Source organism: Felis catus, chromosome D1, assembly GCF_018350175.1.
Source record: "Felis catus isolate Fca126 chromosome D1, F.catus_Fca126_mat1.0, whole genome shotgun sequence".
Lineage (NCBI taxonomy): Eukaryota > Metazoa > Chordata > Mammalia > Carnivora > Felidae > Felis > Felis catus.
In genome coordinates, this window is record NC_058377.1 from 15,012,012 (window position 1) to 15,029,974 (window position 17,963).

The 17,963-nt window shown below is 41.8% G+C and overlaps 1 protein-coding gene across 3 annotated transcripts in view; it reads left to right on the top strand.

Annotated features, from left to right (window-relative positions):
• The window catches only part of RNF214 (ring finger protein 214), a 54,462-nt gene that overhangs the window by 1,136 nt on the left and 35,363 nt on the right, over positions 1 to 17,963 (top strand). For 2 of the 3 annotated variants that reach the window (XM_023239140.2, XM_023239139.2), the window contains exons 2-6: positions 1,178 to 1,302; positions 3,498 to 4,008; positions 4,702 to 4,761; positions 10,135 to 10,275; positions 13,240 to 13,379. In XM_023239140.2, coding sequence (XP_023094908.1) covers positions 1,178 to 1,302; positions 3,498 to 4,008; positions 4,702 to 4,761; positions 10,135 to 10,275; positions 13,240 to 13,379 — 977 coding nt within the window. The remainder of the gene's footprint in view (positions 1 to 1,177; positions 1,303 to 3,497; positions 4,009 to 4,701; positions 4,762 to 10,134; positions 10,276 to 13,239; positions 13,380 to 17,963) is intronic. The other variant, XM_045038355.1, reaches the window with a different exon arrangement.

Sequence of the window (17,963 nt, forward strand, 5' to 3'; positions counted from 1 at the left end):
TGTTGATAAAGCCCAGTCTCCATACTTGCCCTGTGCGCGCTTGAAAGTGCCGGCGGGGGGGGGGGGGGGGGGGATACCTGTGATGCTATTAAAAACAGGAATTTAAACTAACCCTATGTTACACCCCCTAGCCGCCCCCCTTACATTCTCCTACCCCGCCCCCGCCACCTTTGTCTTCACTATAGAGGGCCACGAGTTTGTCCTGCCTCACAAAGGATGACCTTTTGATCCAAAAAGGGCATCAGTCCTGGTTCTCTGACTTGGATTACCCTGTTTTCCAGCTTCTCTTTTCCTGGGTAGACTAACCAAGATTCTTGTACTTTTTTGTACCCTTGTAGTAACTTTCAAGAGTCTGTATTTTTCTCAGTGAGTGGTTCTGAAACATTTCCCATCTGTGGGGAGCACACTGACAGTAAAAGCCGCTCGGATTGCCCGATACAGTATTGCTGTTTTTCCTTGCACACTCAACACCTCCCAAAAACTTCACTTAAATTAATGAAGAATGCTTTTAATGACTTAAAAAGTGTAAGATGTTATCGATTGTTAGGCCCCCAAGTACGTTCTTTGTAAATAATACTACGTTAAGGTAGGCATGTGGACCATTTGGAAAATTCTCACAGACTAGGCTGTTTTTAAATCACCGTATTTCTGCCAAAAGTGAAAAAGCTTTGTACAGACTCCTATTTATATAAATGTGGTGATTGCCGAGGATCGATGTCCACGGGGGCCTATTGTGGCCAAAAGGATCTTTTTTTTTTTTTTTTAATTTTTTTTTTTAACGTTTATTTATTTTTGAGACACAGAGAGACAGAGCATGAACGGGGGAGGGTCAGAGAGAGAGGGAGACACAGAATCTGAAACAGGCTCCAGGCTCTGAGCAGTCAGCACAGAGCCCGACGGGGGGCTCGAACCCACATACCGCGAGATCGTGACCTGAGCCGAAGTCTGACGCTTAACCGACTGAGCCACCCAGGCGCCCCAAAAGGATCTTTTAAAACCCTGCTACAGAAAACTCTGAAGCCTTATTTTCTTCTGGGACCCAACTTTTTCTTTGTGTTTCTTTTCCTGGGACTCTGTTGTATGGATGTTCTGCGGGGTGGGGGGGGGGGGGGGGGGGGGGGAAGATACGCTTGTTTTAACAGTTTGGAAACTTGTAGCCTGTAATTTGTTTCTGAAGGTACAGAGCATGATGGCGGCGGCGTCTGAGGTAGCTGGTGTGGTGTCCAATGCCCCCAATCCTCCAGAATCCTCTTCTAGTTTATGTGCTTCCAAATCAGACGAAGGTCTCCCAGACGGTCTAAGGTAATGTGTGCATACCTGACTGGGAAGGTTTCATTTGGGAGAAGGGCTTCTGAGATGGCTTCTTAGAGAAGCAGGCTGGGCTTTCCTCTTTTTGGCTCCAGTGGCCCTGCACTAGATTAAGCACATCCATATGTGTATTTAGGGTACCTAACACAGCACCTGGTGGCCCTCGGCAGGCATGCTGAATATTTGTTGAGCAGATAGGTTAGAATACAGGTGATCAGACTTTTCCGAAAATGCAAATTTTTCACCACCCTACTTTACATGGACTTTATGTTCATTTAATTACGTGTGTGTGATATATATTATACCTATGTGTATATCTACCTCTTATACCTGTATGTTTTGTTATAGTTGTATATGTTATCATGTATCATACCGGTATATTTGTATATGTCTTTTGTCTTACATAGAGTTATAGATATGTACACATGTACATACATAAGGCACGTATATATCCATACACGCACAAATAGACATATACGTATATCATCTACAGGTAAATAGATTGCTTTGTCAGTGTGGCTTACTGCTGTGCGTAGATATTCTGCCTTCCATCTAAACTCTTGAGGGCTGGAGCTATGATTGCAACCTAGCATCTTAGAGCGCTTAACGCATAGTTACGCACAGTGTTGTACTAAATTGTATATTTCACCTCAACTCTAATTTTTTAGCATACCTAGGACCTAATACAATGGATAATACTGTACTAACAGTTTTATATGTATTAACACAGTTAATCCTCCCAACAGGAGGTGCTGATATTATTATTCCCACTTGCAGGTGAGGAAACTGAGACACAGAGAGGTAACTTGCCCAGGGTCGCCAACAAGGAGTCAGGGTTTGAACCCAGGCCCGTCTGACTCCATAGTACTTAATAAATACTGGTTTACGTGAAGAGAGATTTGTTAGCGAAGGGGTAGTGGGGGCAACTGCTAAGTAAGCCTAACCGTAAACTTGGACCTTCATTTTATAAGTAGAATCAGCCACATACTACTAGGAGTAATACTAGCAGCTGAGTTTATTGAATATTTACTGTGCCAGGCTCTGTACTCAATACTTTCACATGCATGATTGCCTTCCATCCTCACAATAATCCTATTAGGAGGGTAAGGTTTCTGGTTTACAAATGAATTGAAGTAACTTGCCCAGAGTCAAACAACCAGTAAATAGCAGAGTCAGGATTTACACCCAAGATATACTGGACTATATGCCCAAATTAATAACTAAGTGTCTTCCCCCCTCCTCCACTCCCTCAGGTAACTCTCAGGAAGGAATCAGCCAGAAGTGTTTATAAAGGTTTTCATATCCCAAGATCTCTCAGTTTTATTTTGAACAGCCTGTACCTATTGAGAAAGGAAGGCACTGTGATCTAAAGCCTCAGTCGATGCTGGCTTGGGGTACTTACAGGCGTCAGTTGACAGAATCAGTTTTTTAAAAAAGAAGGGGCAAGGAAATTTAGCATAGATGTCATCGTTCCTTGGTGAGAGACTTACTGTTCTGAATGTGAGATGTCATCATAAATCCGTTTTAAAGATCTCTTCAAAAAGCAATGCATTAAATGGCCACGACAAACAATAAAACAACTATCCCAGTGTTGTATGCGTGTGTACTTGTCTGGGGTAAAATTTCTACTGACAGCTTCAGTATGGGATTCAAAATTGTCTTTGCCCCAGACAACTTGAAGTGAAGACGCTATGTTCTGGAAAATTCTCGAAGAACCTAAGAAGTGGTTCTGGTCAAAGATCTATATAAGGAATTTGAAAATTGTTTTTGGGATATGTGAGAGTGGAATATTTTTAAGTTAGTATTTTATTTATTAGAACATCACGTGTAACTAAGTTTGTACATGTAACTGAATGAAATAATGACGAGCATTAGGCTGTTTTATCGACGTTCCCCGAAGTTATTCAAATCGGATCTCAGAAATTTTTGGATCTTCAGAGTCATTTATGTGTGTTTATTGACCATCACTGGACGGTAAAGGTCTGTCTCCACAGCCCAGGTTCTTAACCACCTATCTAACCAGGATGAAAATTGCTGGACAAGGACTAAGTTCCATTTCTTTCTGATGATTTTGGGGGGCTTGTGTAGCCTAGCTTTGTTCTTCTCGTCGTTATGTTAAAGGTATTATGTATTTAATCCTCCTTAAGGTTGGGTGAAGAGAGAAACTTTCTGTCTTATGTCTTTGATAGCCCCAAAGACCCTGCACAGAAGCACAAGAACTCACCTCTGTCGAGTGTAAGTAGCCAAACGATAACCAAGGAGAATAACAGAAATGTCCATTTGGAACACCCAGAGCAGAATCCTGGTTCATCAGCAGGTGACACTTCAGCAGCGCACCGGGCGGTTTTAGGAGAAAACTTGCTAGCCACAGCCCTTTGTCTTTCTGGCGGTGGGTCTCAGTCTGATTTGAAGGACGTGGCCAACACAGCAGGAGAGGAGGGGGACACGTGCCTCCGGGAGAGCCTCCATCCTGTCACTCGGTCTCTTAAGGCAGGGTGCCATACAAAGCAGCTTGCCTCCGGGAGTTGTTCTGAAGACAGATCCCCACAAGCCTCCATCCTAAAGGAAGGTAGCAGGGACACAGGCTTGGATTTCCGACCTGTAGTGCCTCCAGCAAATGGGGTTGAAGGAGTCAGAGTGGATCAGGATGATGATCAGGATAGCGCTTCCCTGAAGCTTTCTCAAAACATTGCTGTACAGGTCAAGTATCAAGTTTCTATTACTAAAATGGAATTTGGGCTCTTTATTTGTTTACATATTTATCGAGGGTAGGAGACATTTCTTCACAGGTGGCGGAGAACTATTCCGTCTCGTTTTTTAATCGGCAGCTATCGTACGATTTTCACACAGTGCCGTGTGAGGACATCCTTCCAGTGTTCAATAAATAATAAAGCCAGGAGCCAGTGTCTAATCATGGCAACTAGGAACTTTGTGACCTACATATAATCTCTTCCGCTGATTAATTGATCACAGTAGGTCATTAGCGTTCATGTTTCCCACCTTTGTCCTTACAGGAGGAATCCTCGTGAATTCTCTGACCTCCATCTTAAGAACATTGCATCCTGCCTCCTAGTGATTGGTGTCTTTGTTGTAGGAGGAAGGATGGGCACAATAAGTTTAGGGGGCAAAATTCTTATGTCACACTCGAGGCTGTCTGTCAGTTCTTGGGTTTTGTTCAGGCTATTCTGTGGGATGGATGTTCAGTGCAGTATAGAGGCCAATGTCTCCTTGCCAGACCTGCGGTTTTCTCGTTAGGAAGCCGATAAGGGGAAAGCAAAAAAGATTAGCTTCTTAGTACTTGTGGCAGATTTCTAGGTAAAATTACTAAAGAGTAATTCTGCCTTTTAAAATGTCTCTGAGTATTTCTGAATGTGATTCTTTCTTTCTTTATAGACTGACTTTAAGACGGCCGATTCAGAGGTAAACACAGATCAAGATATTGAAAAGAATCTGGTAAGTACTTAAAACAGTCACTGTGAATATATGAGACCATTAACTCAGACTATCTTGAGTCCTATCATCTCAGTTAGAAATGGTGCAGGAATCTCCTTTTAAAATCCCTGATGGATGGTTAGCTAACTTCTATTTGATCATTTTCAGAGATGGGAAACATTACTCATAGAGCAGCTGATTGTATTATCATATTTGAGAAATAGCTCTGTTTTGTTGTTGTTGTTGTTGTTTATTTATTTTGAGAGAGCGAGCGAGCAGGGGAGGGGCAGAGAAAGAGGGAGAGAGGGGATCTCAAGCCGTCTCTGCGCTGTCAGCACAGAGCCTGATGCGGGGCTTGATCTCACAAACCGTGAAATCATGACCTGAGCTGAAATGGAGGGTCAGACGCTTAAGTGACCGAGCCAGCCCCGGCGCTCCTCTGATTGTCAGGGTCTGTTCTGAGGTGAGGACGGACCCTCTAACACTGCTTGTTAGAGTGTTCTCTTGAGCTCTGTAGAGTAAATCCAAACTCCCCTTTGCTCGTTTGCTCTATGTATACTTGAAGTGTTTTTTATGCCTCTTCCCCTCCCCCCTCAAGTCTGAATCTTTCCAGAAAAAACCATCTCCAGACATTTTTAACGTTCTTCTTTTCTTCGTGGGATACATTTTCCAGCCCTTCCGTCACCCTGCTTACTTTTCCACGGGGACATGTTCCATCTTATCAATGCTTTGAAAATGTGATCCTAAGAGCTAAGTGCACTAATCCAAATACAGAAGAAGTAATTCACAGCACAGTGGGATTCTCGTTCTCTTTCGTGCCAGACGCTACTTCTTAAGCTTACCTGTGGCAGTCTCCTCACCTTTTGAGCTTTCCATAAAACATCTGTCAGGTCTTTTTCTGGTGTATTATTGAGTCATATCTTCCCTTTTTATTCCTGGTAATTGGTTTTTTAAAACCTCAAGAGCTGCCCGTGAATCGTTGTGAAAATGGTCTCTTTGAACTATCCCTGGCATTTTGTGGCAAAAACTTCCCTTCCGTACAAGTGTACGGATATCAAAATATGCATTTTTCAAGAGGAAGGGTGAGGCTGGGAAAGGCGCCCTAGCATGGGAAGAGGTCTTAGGGTAATATGTGTTAGCTGAGTGGGGAAGAAAGAGGAAAAGTGCTTGCAGCAACCAACCAGATAAGAAAGTGGATATTTAGTCAAGCTGAAGAAACTGAAGGGCAGATGGAAGGAAGGAAGTTATGGGAGCGCATTAACCGGATGAAGCGAGTAGAGTTTTTAGATAGAGAGTAGCAACTTAGGCATTATTCAGAAGAGGCGGGTAAGGAGACCCTACAGATGAGCAAGCTGATGGAGGCGTCCTGGGGGAAAACTGAGCTAGAAGAGAGGCTCCAGGGAAAGCGGGTAGAGTTCGCCGTTTCTTGAGCACTTATTCTAAGCACTTTCATCCAGAGTATTTATTTTGTCCCCACTATACAACAGTTCCGATGTCTATAGCAATCCAAGGGACCAGCTAAGTTATACAGAAGCTTTAGCATCAGTCTGAAGCAGGAGCAGAAACCATGAAGCCATTGGGCCAGAAGAGGCCTGGAGTTACATTTTGCGTGGCTGTGTTCTTTCGGGTGGTGGTGTGGCCCATGTGCTTTTAAAAAGGCAGTGGAGCTAGGCATTAAGGAGGGCACTTGTTGGGATGAACGCTGGGTATTTTATGTAAGTGATGAATCACTGGGTTCTACTCCTGAAGCCAGTACTGCACTGTATGTTAACTAACTTGAATTTAAATAAATACGTTAAAAGAAAAGAAAAGAAAAAAGGCGACCATTATTTTCTCTGGGCCAAAAAGCCTCAAGCTTAGTGGTTGTTCACAATTAAGGAATGATGAAAAATTTATATGCTTTGACCCATTTATCCCACTTACTTGAATTTATTCTCCCCAAATAACTAAAAGTTCAGTAGAAGGCAAGAGCTGTGTAGCCAATGGTATTCATTTTTTTTTGTTTTTGTTTTTAATGGAAACAACCAACCCTTGAAAATGAACTATATGCAACGCGGAAAATACTTCTGATATAATATTGAATGAATTAAGGCAAATGCAAACCATCTACATGATAACAACAACAACCATGGAAAAATATGCCTGCAAATGGCCTCATACAGATAGTGTCTTCCTGGAAAGAGAGAGGTCACAGCAGGAGACTCTTCTATTGGTAAACATTAAACAAATCAGGAGATCAAAGTGTGGGGAGCTGGAGAGGGGTAGAAGCGGAGGTGCATCTGTTCATTCTGTGTTGTCTACGGAGCGGCCAGTGCAAGTGCTGTCGAGGACCTCCCTCCACCCCCTCACGTTTCCCAGCCTCAGTCACTGGTGTAAACCGTTGTGATATTTGTCATGGCTACCTGTGTTTTTATCCTGTTTATCTTTTTATTGAAAAAAAAAAGTTCTTTCATATTATTTTTGAAAAAGAGAGAGAAAGAGAGTACGAGCAGGGGAGGGGCAGAGAGAGAGGGAGACAGGATCCGAAATGGGCTCTGTGCTGACAGCAGACAGCCCGATGGCAGGACTCGAACTTGCCAACTCTGAGATCGTGACCTGAGTGCAGGTCATATGCTCAACTGACTGAGCCACCCAGGCGCCCCATTATTCTGCTTTCCTTAATGATGTTCTCGGAATTGACTTTAAATGTGATCTCTCTTTTTACCTGGTTGCATCTTAAGTAATAGTGATGTTGTGTTAGTTACATTTTTAATGCATATTGAAATTAATATAAAACTATTTTTAAAAAGCAGTGGAGCTAGGCAGGTGTTAACCTTGGTGGCAATACAAGAAACTTGGCTCCTGTTTTGTTTCCCTTTTTGTGCATTTATGGTAATGTCCCACTGCCTGCACTTGGAATTGTAACTTCTGATCCTTGGAACCAATTAGCCACCGATGAAGCAAAGTAACTTTGGCCTCTTACAAAGATGATTTGGATCGAGTAGTTTACTATGTACCTTTCAGTTCTCTGGGTGCATAAATAGTATGTACCTTCAGCCTTCTTGCCATGAAACTGGTGGGTTTTTTTGCCATCCTGAGTTGTTCTAAATATGCATTGTGGACAGAGAAGGTACCACAAAGAAATAAAGGGAAAGAGCTGTGGTTAAAAAAGAAAAGATTCCTCTTATCTACCAGTTGCATATTGGTCCTTAATCTTTCTTTAACTTTTCTTGGGTTAAAGTCCTCTTCCAGAATGTAGTTGGTTTTTTTTGTTTATTTGTTTTTGAGAGAGAGGGTGCAGGTGAGTGAGGGGCAGAGAGAGAGTCCCACTAGGGGCAGAGAGAAAGAGAGGATCGGGGCTCACCTGAGATGGGGCTTGGGCTCACCCAGTATGGAGCTTGAACTCACAAACATTATGACCTGAGCCAAAGTCAGATGCTTAACGAACGGAGCCACCCAGGTGCCCCCAAAATGTTTTGAAGACATTAATTCTCATCTCAGAAAAATGTATCTCCCTCCCCCACCCCAATTTCAGGGAGTTCAGAGATCCCTGAGGCCCAGCCATAGACCTCCGGTTCAGAATCCCTGTAACTGTGTGACAGTGAGGCGTCATCTGAGGAGCCTTAGTCATGTTTCAGCACCTGGACTAAGGACTAGCTCATCACAAAGCTAAAGTTCCATCTTGAGGGCTTATTTTTTATTATCACAATGTGATACGTTTTCCTTCATTCCCTTCTTTTTTTTTTAAATTTTAAAAATGTTTTATTTATTTTTGGGGGAGAGACAGAGTGCAAGTGGGGGAGGGGCAAAGAGAGAGAGAGAGACACACACACACACACACACACACACACACACACACAGAATCTGAAGCAGGCTCCAGGCCCTGAGCTGTCAGCACAGAGCCTAGTGTGGGGCTCGAACTCACAAACCATGAGATCATGACCTGAGCCGAAGTCAGGCACTTAACCGACTGAGCCACCCAGACGCCCCTCCTTCATTCACTTCTAAAACCTGTCTTTTCTTTGAAAATAATTATCTTTTTAATTTTTTTACCATTTATTTTATTTAAAAAAATTTTTTTAAACATTCGTTTTTGAGAGACACAGAGAGACAGAGTGTGAATGGGGGAAGGGCAGAGAGAGAGAGGGAGACACAGAATCCGAAGCAGGGTCCAGGCTCTGAGCTGTCAGCACAGAGCCCAACGTGGGGCTCAAACTCACGAGCCGTGAGATCATGACCTGAGCTGAAGTGGATGCTTAACCGACTGAGCCACCCAGGCGCCCCGTAAGGTTTATTTTTGAGAGACAGAAGGAGAGAGAGAGAGTGCGTGCACAAGTGGGGAAGGGGTGGGGTGGGGGCGGGCAGAGGATCTGTAGCAGGCTCTGTGCTGACGGCAGAGAGCCTGATGCAGGGCTCAACCCATGAACCTCCACAAGATCATGCCCTGAGCTGAAGTCAGATGCTTAACTGATTGAGCTACCCAGTGCCCCAAAATAGTTATCTTTTAATGAACAAGTTCAGTTGAATGCTCTTAGTTTAAATTTTACATGGGCTGCCTTACACCAAATCTGTTTTAAATTGACTGTCTTTAAGTTTTAGTGTCCTTTTGAAAGGTCACCATCACTTTTCTTGATTTATGGGTGTGGGGAGGCAGAACACTGCAGTTCTCAGAAGCCTTAACTTCTACTCCATTACGTGAGAGTTTATTGATTGGCCCAATCTGAATACCGTGTTCCTCAGACCCCTTTAGTGGATCTGTCCATTTTTAGCACTAGTGACCAGTAAGGAATCCTATTTTCTGGATGCATTCTTGAGTAGGTGATCTGTTTTTTGGTCTTTGCCCATTCATTTCTTCTTGCTCTGATAAAATGCCTCCTTCCTCTTATTCCCTAGAGCAGCGATTGCCAAACTTTTCTGTAAAATGTCTGATGGTAAATGTCTTAGTTTTGGGGGCTCTATGGGTTTTGTTTTAACCATTCCATTCATTGTAGTATAAAAGCAACTTGTAAGCCATGTGCGTAGTTCCTATAAAACTTATTTATAAAAGCAGACAGTGGCTGGATTTGGCCCACAGGCCATACATTGCCAGACCCTGCCTTAGCGAAGTGTTGTGCGATAGAATGTCCTGTAATGATGGAAATGTCTTGTATCTTGTGCCATCTAGTATGGTAGCCTTTTGTTATTTGTGACTACCCATTACTTGGAATGTGGGTGGCTAGGTTACTGAGGGGCCGTATTTTTAAATTCTCTTATCTTAAATGATTTCAATTTATAAAGCCACACATGGCCAGCCAGCAGTTAGAATATTGGATTGCACATCCTAGGGCTCTGCACAATGCCTTGAACGGGCATCTGGTGAATGTTTTTTTGCAGTTAGATCAGGGAATTACACTTTCCTTCTCTTGTTACAAATAGGACAAAATGATGACGGAGAGAACCCTGTTGAAGGAACGTTACCAGGAGGTCCTGGACAAGCAGAGGCAAGTGGAGAATCAGCTCCAAGTGCAGTTAAAACAACTTCAGCAAAGGAGGGAAGAAGAAATGAAGAATCACCAGGTATTCTGTTTATTAAAATTGTCAGTAAGTAAAGCTACACTTCCTAATCAAACTTTAATTGTTTCTGAATTAATAGAAATAGAAGGGCAGTATTTATCTTTTAACAGTTGTCTTAGAATTTTAGGGATCAAAAGAATTTTTGAAGGCATCTTGTTCAAGCTCCCACTAGTATTTTAGTTCAGAGAAAAAAGTTATTTACTTAGCATATTTTGATGACACAGTTGACTGTCTACCTGGAAAACCACGTGATTAGACTCTTATGTTACATTAAAACATACAATTCTAGGTAGATTAAAACTCTATGTGTGAAAACTGGAAAAAATATAAATTAGAAGAAAGTTTAGGAGCATATTTATGAAACCTCAAGTTGCAAGAGGTCATTTTAAGCCAGGCAGAAAACCCAGAAGCCATAAGAAAATGAACCAACTGTATTATATGTAATTTAAAACTTTTGATAGGGCACATGATACAAAAACCAGTCAGAAGATCAATGTCAGACTGGGAAAATGTTTGTGGCACACCTGATGAACAGTTTAATATCCATATCTGTGTTCTGAGACTCTTACACATTCATGGTAAAAGTCAGATACTCTAGAGAAAAATCAGGAAAGGTTATTCTATAGCTTCCTATTGCTCCTGTGACAAATTACCGTGAATTTGGCAGCTGAACATGACACACATTTATTACGTCACAGTACTATAGGCCAGAAGTCCAACCTGGGTGTCACTGGGCTAAAATCCAAGTATTGGCAGGGTTGTATCCCTTTCTGGGGACTTGGGGAGAGTACCTCTCTCTGCATTTCTAGCTTCTAGAGGCTGCTTGCTTTCCTTGACTTGTGGCGCCATTCTCCCTCCTCCAAGTCAGCAGATTTCCATCTCTGACCATTCTTCCCTAATCACATATTCATCTGATCACACCTGATCCACTTTTAAAGACCTGCATGATTAGGTTGGCTGTATCCAGATGACCCAGGATTATCTCCCCATATCCAGGTCTTTACCTTAGTCACACCTGCACAGTGTCTGTTCCCATGGAAGGTAGCATATTTGCAGGTCCCAGGGATTAGGTTAGATTTGATTAGATGACCATGTGGACATATTTTGGGGGGGGGGGGTGGCTATTATTTTGCCTACAGCAATTATAAATGGCAATTCACAGAAGAGAAAAAGCAAGTGGATAATAAACATATGAAAAGAAGCCCAACCTCACTGGTATTTATTCATTCATTCATTCATTCATTCATTCACTCAGCATTTTCTGAGTTCCTGATCTGAGCTCTGCAGATTTAATGGTAAAGAAAACGTAGTCTCTGCATTGAATGCTTCTTTGAGTTGGAGGAAGCAGACATTAAAAACAGTAAAGGATGGGAGTTAGGAAAATGCTCCCTAAAATTATTAGATACCATCCCTCTCTCTCCCCTCAAGAGATTGGCAAAAATGAAATAAATTGTCACGGTGAGGAAAAATGAACTCTTTTCAGACATTTGTAGGTGTATGCATTGTTACAACCTTTTTGGAAAAGTTGTTAAGAATTATCAGTTAGGGGCACCTAGATGGCTCAGTCGGTTCGGCACCCGATTTAGCTCAGGTCATGATCTCAATAGCTTGTGGGTTCGAGCCCCGTGTCGGGCTCTGTGCTGACAGGTCAGAGCCTGGAGCCTGCTTGGATTCTGTGTCTCCCTCTCTCTCTGCCTTTCCGTGCTCACACTCTGTTTCTCTCTCTTAAAAATAAACATTAAAAAAATTTTTTTTAATTAAAAAAAATTATCAGTTAAAACTTAAATGTTCTGTGACCTAGCAATCATATTATTAAGTCTGTTCTACAGAAATAAACGTTTTTTTTTTTTTTAATTTTTTTTTTTTTCCAACGTTTATTCATTTTTGGGACAGAGAGAGAGCATGAACGGGGGAGGGGCAGAGAGAGAGGGAGACACAGAATCGGAAACAGGCTCCAGGCTCCGAGCCATTAGCCCAGAGCCTGATGCGGGGCTCAAACTCACGGACCACGAGATCGTGACCTGGCTGAAGTCAGACGCTTAACCGACTGCGCCACCCAGGCGCCCCAGAAATAAACGTTTTTATATGAAAACATAGACATAGAGTATTTATTGCAGTATGGTGTGTAGTTACCAAAAAAACTGGAATCAACTTAATGGACTCTTAACATAGATGGTTGGATAAATTGGATATATACATATTATGTCTTATACAGCTATTTTTAAGTTAAATCTATATTGACAGTGTGTTTACATCAAGTGGAAAAAAGGATGGCAAATAACATGTATAAAATCCTCTCATTTGGAAAAAACACAAAAGCAAAGAAATACATATTTAAGTATACATGTGTTTGTGTAAGAACAGAGAGAGATGTGAAAGCCTGCTCCAACATCATGTTGGTTATGGGTGGAATTGGGGTGGACAGGGAGTGACCTATCACTTTTTTATTATTTGACTTCTTACTACAAATGTATACATATATGTACATACATACATACATATATAAACTCTCACACATACATACGTATATATATATATATGCATACATATATATATAAACACACATAATTAAGTAGAACCTTAACAAAACAAAATAAAACCATATTTGTTGGAAATAGGAAATCCCCACCCTGTACAGGCATTCTTTTCAGGTGTTCGTTCAGCCTTTACCCAAACACGAGTAATGGAGAGGTTATTCCCTCAGAAGGCAGTAAATTCCGTTTTTGAACAGTAGGGATTGTTAGAAATTCTTTGTCCTACTGAGTTGAAATCTACTTTATTGTAACTTTCTCTCTTACATCTAAATACTGGCTTTCTGAGCCACTCATGAACCAGATTCCTTCAGTTCAAGTTGAATTTACTAAAGTCAATGTGTTAATTTGTGTTAGTTAAAAATAACCTTCAGACCAAAAGAACTAATTTGTTTCCTTCTTTATTTGTGTGTGGCTGTAATTATGGGGGACTCAGGAGATATTGAAGGCTATCCAGGATGTAACAATAAAGCGAGAAGAAACAAAAAAGAAGATAGAGAAAGAAAAGAAGGAGTTTTTGCAGAAGGAGCAGGATCTGAAAGCTGAAATTGAGAAGCTTTGTGAGAAGGGCAGAAGGTAAATGATGCTGTTTAGAGTAGAACCCTGCACGTATGTATATATTTGTGCATAAGTAGCCGGTTGTGTTTATGTTCCTACTTCCTTTTCTTTTGGTCTAATTCTTATTTGAAAAACAAGTGCACAAATAAAATCCTCTAATGACTTCAGCGTTTTCAGCACCTTGTTTTAGATTCAATAAAAAAAATTTTCAGATTCAATAATACCTTAAAATAATAGCAGCTGCTTGTTGGGTCCTAAGTATGATTAAGATTTTGAAATGCATCTAACAACCACTTCGCTTGTTTTGAACCTGGTTCTTCAGAAGTTCAGGGTATGGAAGTACTCTGATTATGTTATTCACTAAAACAGATTTCAAACAGTAACATCGTAAGTAAGCTGTTTGGAGAGAATTATTTAGTGGATCTATGTTCTCTTCTGGGCATTGTAGTAAGAACAAAGTAGGTGTAGAATTTGGTCGGATTTTCAGTTTTCCAACTTTCTTAATGTTGAAATAAAAATAACTGCGAACACTGATGATTTTATTTAAATTGTAAAATGCGCTTTTATTTGTCACTAAAATCTTGGCTTGCTGGTGAGTGAAAAGTAGCAAGCTCATCGGTTGAATCATTTTTCCAAGCATGAAAGATGGTAACCGTGAAAGGTCAACATGAAAAAGCACATTTGGGAAAGAGCCTAAGGATCAGTCTGTTTTGTTGACACTCAAATGATGGATGGTTACAAGTTGGGTCGGTTGTCCGTGCCGATCCATATGCCAGCAGTTATGAAGAGTGTGCTGGGACCATAACGCCATACCTGGTGTTGTTAGTGATCCAGACCGCTGCCACTACCTGCTGACAACATGGCCTTTGTCATCGTCTTCACGGTCTGCAAGGGGGAGGAGGTGAAACACTTGTGATGCGAGCAACTCAGCAGCAGACGTCTTAGCAAAAGCTAGGAAGGGGAGTCTGTAATTATATTCTAGGCTCCGTGAAAGATTTCCTTTTGCTGTGTACGCTACGCTCTTAACATATCTCTGACCGCTTTCTTTACCTTCTGATTGGATAGCCCCAGGGTGGTTGATACTAACGGTTTGCTGCTTGTGCTCTTGAAGATCCAATTGGGTGTTTTTACGTGTGTTGTGAATGTCAGAATGGTGCTGTCATTTGTTTTGTGGCGTGTGGGGTTCACTTTTGCAGAAGCAGGAGGAAGAAGTCTTCTGTGTGTATCTTTGTTCAGGCAGTGATAGAGGTTTTGTTTCGCATTCCGTAATCCATAGTAACTGTGGGCACAGAGCTTTTGCTCATTGTGCTAGTCTGCTCAGGCTGCCGTAACAGAGTACCACAGACTGGGTGACTTAACAGAAATGTAAAAATAAAAGGAAAAGAAAAAGAAAGGATAATAATTAGAATCAGGATGAGCAATAAAAACAAGAGCAACAACAATAGCAACGCAGAAGTGTATCGTCTCACAGTTCCAGAGGCTGGAAGTCCAAGGTTAAGATGCCAGCAGGGCTGGTTTCTGGTGAAGCTGCCGTCTTGGCTTGCAGACACCGCTGCCTTCTTGCTCTGTCCTCACGTGGCCTTTCTCCTCTGGGTGTGCACACTCCTGCTCTCTTTCGTCTTCGTATAAGGACACCAGTCCTCCCGGATTAGATCCCTGTCCTTATGCCCTCATTTAACTTCAATTACTTCCTTAAAGGCCTTCTCTCCAAATACAGTCACACTGCTGGTTAGAGTTTCAACACAGGAATTTTGGGACACATTTCAGTCCATAACAGTCATACTTCCTGTTTGTAACTCTTTCGTTCAGTCAGTCAGTGTTTATGGAGTGTCTTCTGTGAGCCAGACAATATGGGCCTAGAGAATAAAAAGTCCTCAAGGGGGCCACCTGGGTGGCTCAGTCCGTTAAGCCGTCAACTTCCACTCAGGTCATGATCTCACGGTCAGTGAATTCAAGCCCTGCATCGAGCTTTGTGCTAACAGCTCAGAGCCTGGAGCCTGCTTCGGATTCTGTGTCTCCCTCTCTCTCTGCTCCTCCCCTGTTTGTGCGCTCTCTCTCAAAAATTAAAAAACGTTAAAAAAAAAAGTCCTCAAGGAGCTTATTGTTTAATAAGGGAAATGATAGTATAATGATACCATATAGTGGTGGTATGAGGTCCGGACTGGGTAGGAGGAGTCAAAGAGGGCTTCCCGGAGAAAGTGATTCCAGAAATAAATCCCGAAAGATAAAGGGGAACGTGAACACCAAATGCAATGGATGATCCTTGGTTTGATCCTGGATTAAACAAAAAAACTGTAAAGGACGTTTTGGAATAAATGGGAAAATTTGAATATGGATTACATATTAGATAGTGTGTTGATATTAAATATTTGGGATACTGTGGGTTATGCTGTTGAATGTTTATGTTGAAGGTTGTTCTTGTTTTTTAAGAGATACTTGCTCGAGTTTTAGGGGCCAGGTGTAAGGATGTCTGTAACTTTCAGATGGTTCCGAGAGAGACAAAACGAATGTGGCAAGTAAGGGTAACAACTGATGAAGCTAGATGAAGGGCACGTGTTTATTATACTATTCTCTTGATTTTTCTTTCGGATTGAAACGTTCAAAGGTAGAGTTATAGGGTGGGGGTAGATACCAGGAGGAATTAATGGGGCAAAGAATAGGGCAAAGACCTTGCAGGCAGGAGGCCTACAGATGAGAGAGCCACACTGAGCTGTTAGCTGGGCCGGAATGAGGCCAGTGAAGTAGTGGGAAGCTGGTCACAAAAGATTCCTATGTTGTGTTCAGGAGTTTGGGTTTTTCCCTGATAGAGATATTGAAAGATTTTAAGGGAGGAGAGGTATCAAAGGATGAGCTTTGCATTTTAGATAAATGACTTTGGCAGGTGGAAAGCAGGTGGGAGTAGCTTGCAGGGCCACTTAGGAGATGTCTCTGTCAGAGCCTGTGTCACTCTGGCGCCAGCGGGGAGGAGAGAAGGGAACGCATTTGTCAGGAGCACTGGGAGGTGACAGGGAGGAGCTGGTGTAACTCCCATATTTCTGGCTCTGAAAATGGGGGAAATAATGGGGTTCTTTTGTAAGGTGTCTTAGCCATTTTATCTTACAGGTTTCAACTTAATTCTGCCTACTCTGTGACATCTTCCTTATCTACTTCTTCCTGAACTAATTTCTGATTTCTCCCTCCTCAGAACATCTATACAGCTCTCTGACCATTTAGTGCTTATTTTATATTGTACCCTACATTTTTTTCCCACCTGTGTATGTCTCAGCTGCCCACTTACATTGTAAGCCTCTTGAGGATAAATACTAGATTCTCTCTGTGTATAGGGAATTAAAAAAATTCATTCTCATATTCTTTTCCAATACTCAGTTCATTGCTGTATAACTGGTAATTATTTGACAAGTATTTGTTGAATCACTGGATAGCAAATTAAGAGAATTTCACATTGGGGCGCCTGGGTGGCTCAGTCAGTTCAGCATCTGACTCTTGGTTTCAGCTCAGGTCATGAACTCATGGTTCATGAGTTCAAGCCCCGTGTCTGGCTCCACTCTGACACTGCGGAGCCTGATTGGGATCCTCTCTCCCCTCTTTCTCTACCCCTCCCCTGTTCTCTCTCTCTCTCTTTCTCTTTCAAAATAAATAATTTTTTCAAAAAAGAATTTTAGGGGCCCCTGGGTGGCTCAGTTGGTTGAACATCTGACTTCGGCTCAGGTCATGATCTCACAGTTTGTGGGTTCGAGCCCTGCCTTGGGTTCTGTGCTGACAGCTCAGAGTCTGGAGTCTCCTTCACATTCTGTGTCTCTCTCTCTGTCCCTTCCCTGCTTATATTCTCTCTCTCTCTCTCTCTCAAAAATAAATATTAAAAAAAAAAATGAAAAAAAAATTTTCACTGATGTTATGTGAAGGTGAATTTAATAGAAATCTGCTAAGTGCTTTGTACTTTTTGAGGTAGTCACTATGTATTTTATTTATTTATTTTTTAAAGTTTATTTATTTTGAGAGAGAGTACCGAATAATCAGTTTATTTGATTTTTTTTCTCCTGGATATTTGGTTGCTTTGTCATGGACGTTGTCTTGCTTTCGTGGGACACTTCCTAATTCTCTGCTTATATCCTCCAAGATTATTGCTGGCTTGGGGAAGGTGAGGGCTCAGTGTGCATGTGGTTCCAGGGCAGAACTTCTTTTTAAGATTCCTGCCTTTAACTGTGACTCATGGGGAATGGCAGCAAGTAGAGCCCTTCCTCCATAAAAGATGGTGAGCTTGTGCTTTAAAGGGCTTCATCAATCAACTCGTAGAAGTATCTTGGGACAAATAGCAGGAAAGCTGCAATATTAAGCCCGATTCTTCTTTTTTAAAAGATGTTCTGAGCTTGCCTAATGAACTCACATGATGGAGGGATAGGTAAGTAGTAGATCAAGGTACTTAGTGTTGGAAGCATTTCTTTAGATATGTCACAAGAGTCTGTGCTAAATTGAAATTAATAGGGTGCATGAAGATTCATTTTGGAATTCTCTCACCAAATGGTAGTTTATTTAACAGGTACGCACGGAAGCCCTGGTAGCTTGCCTAGTAATCAGTCAATCTGGTGAGTGTTTCTTGGGTGT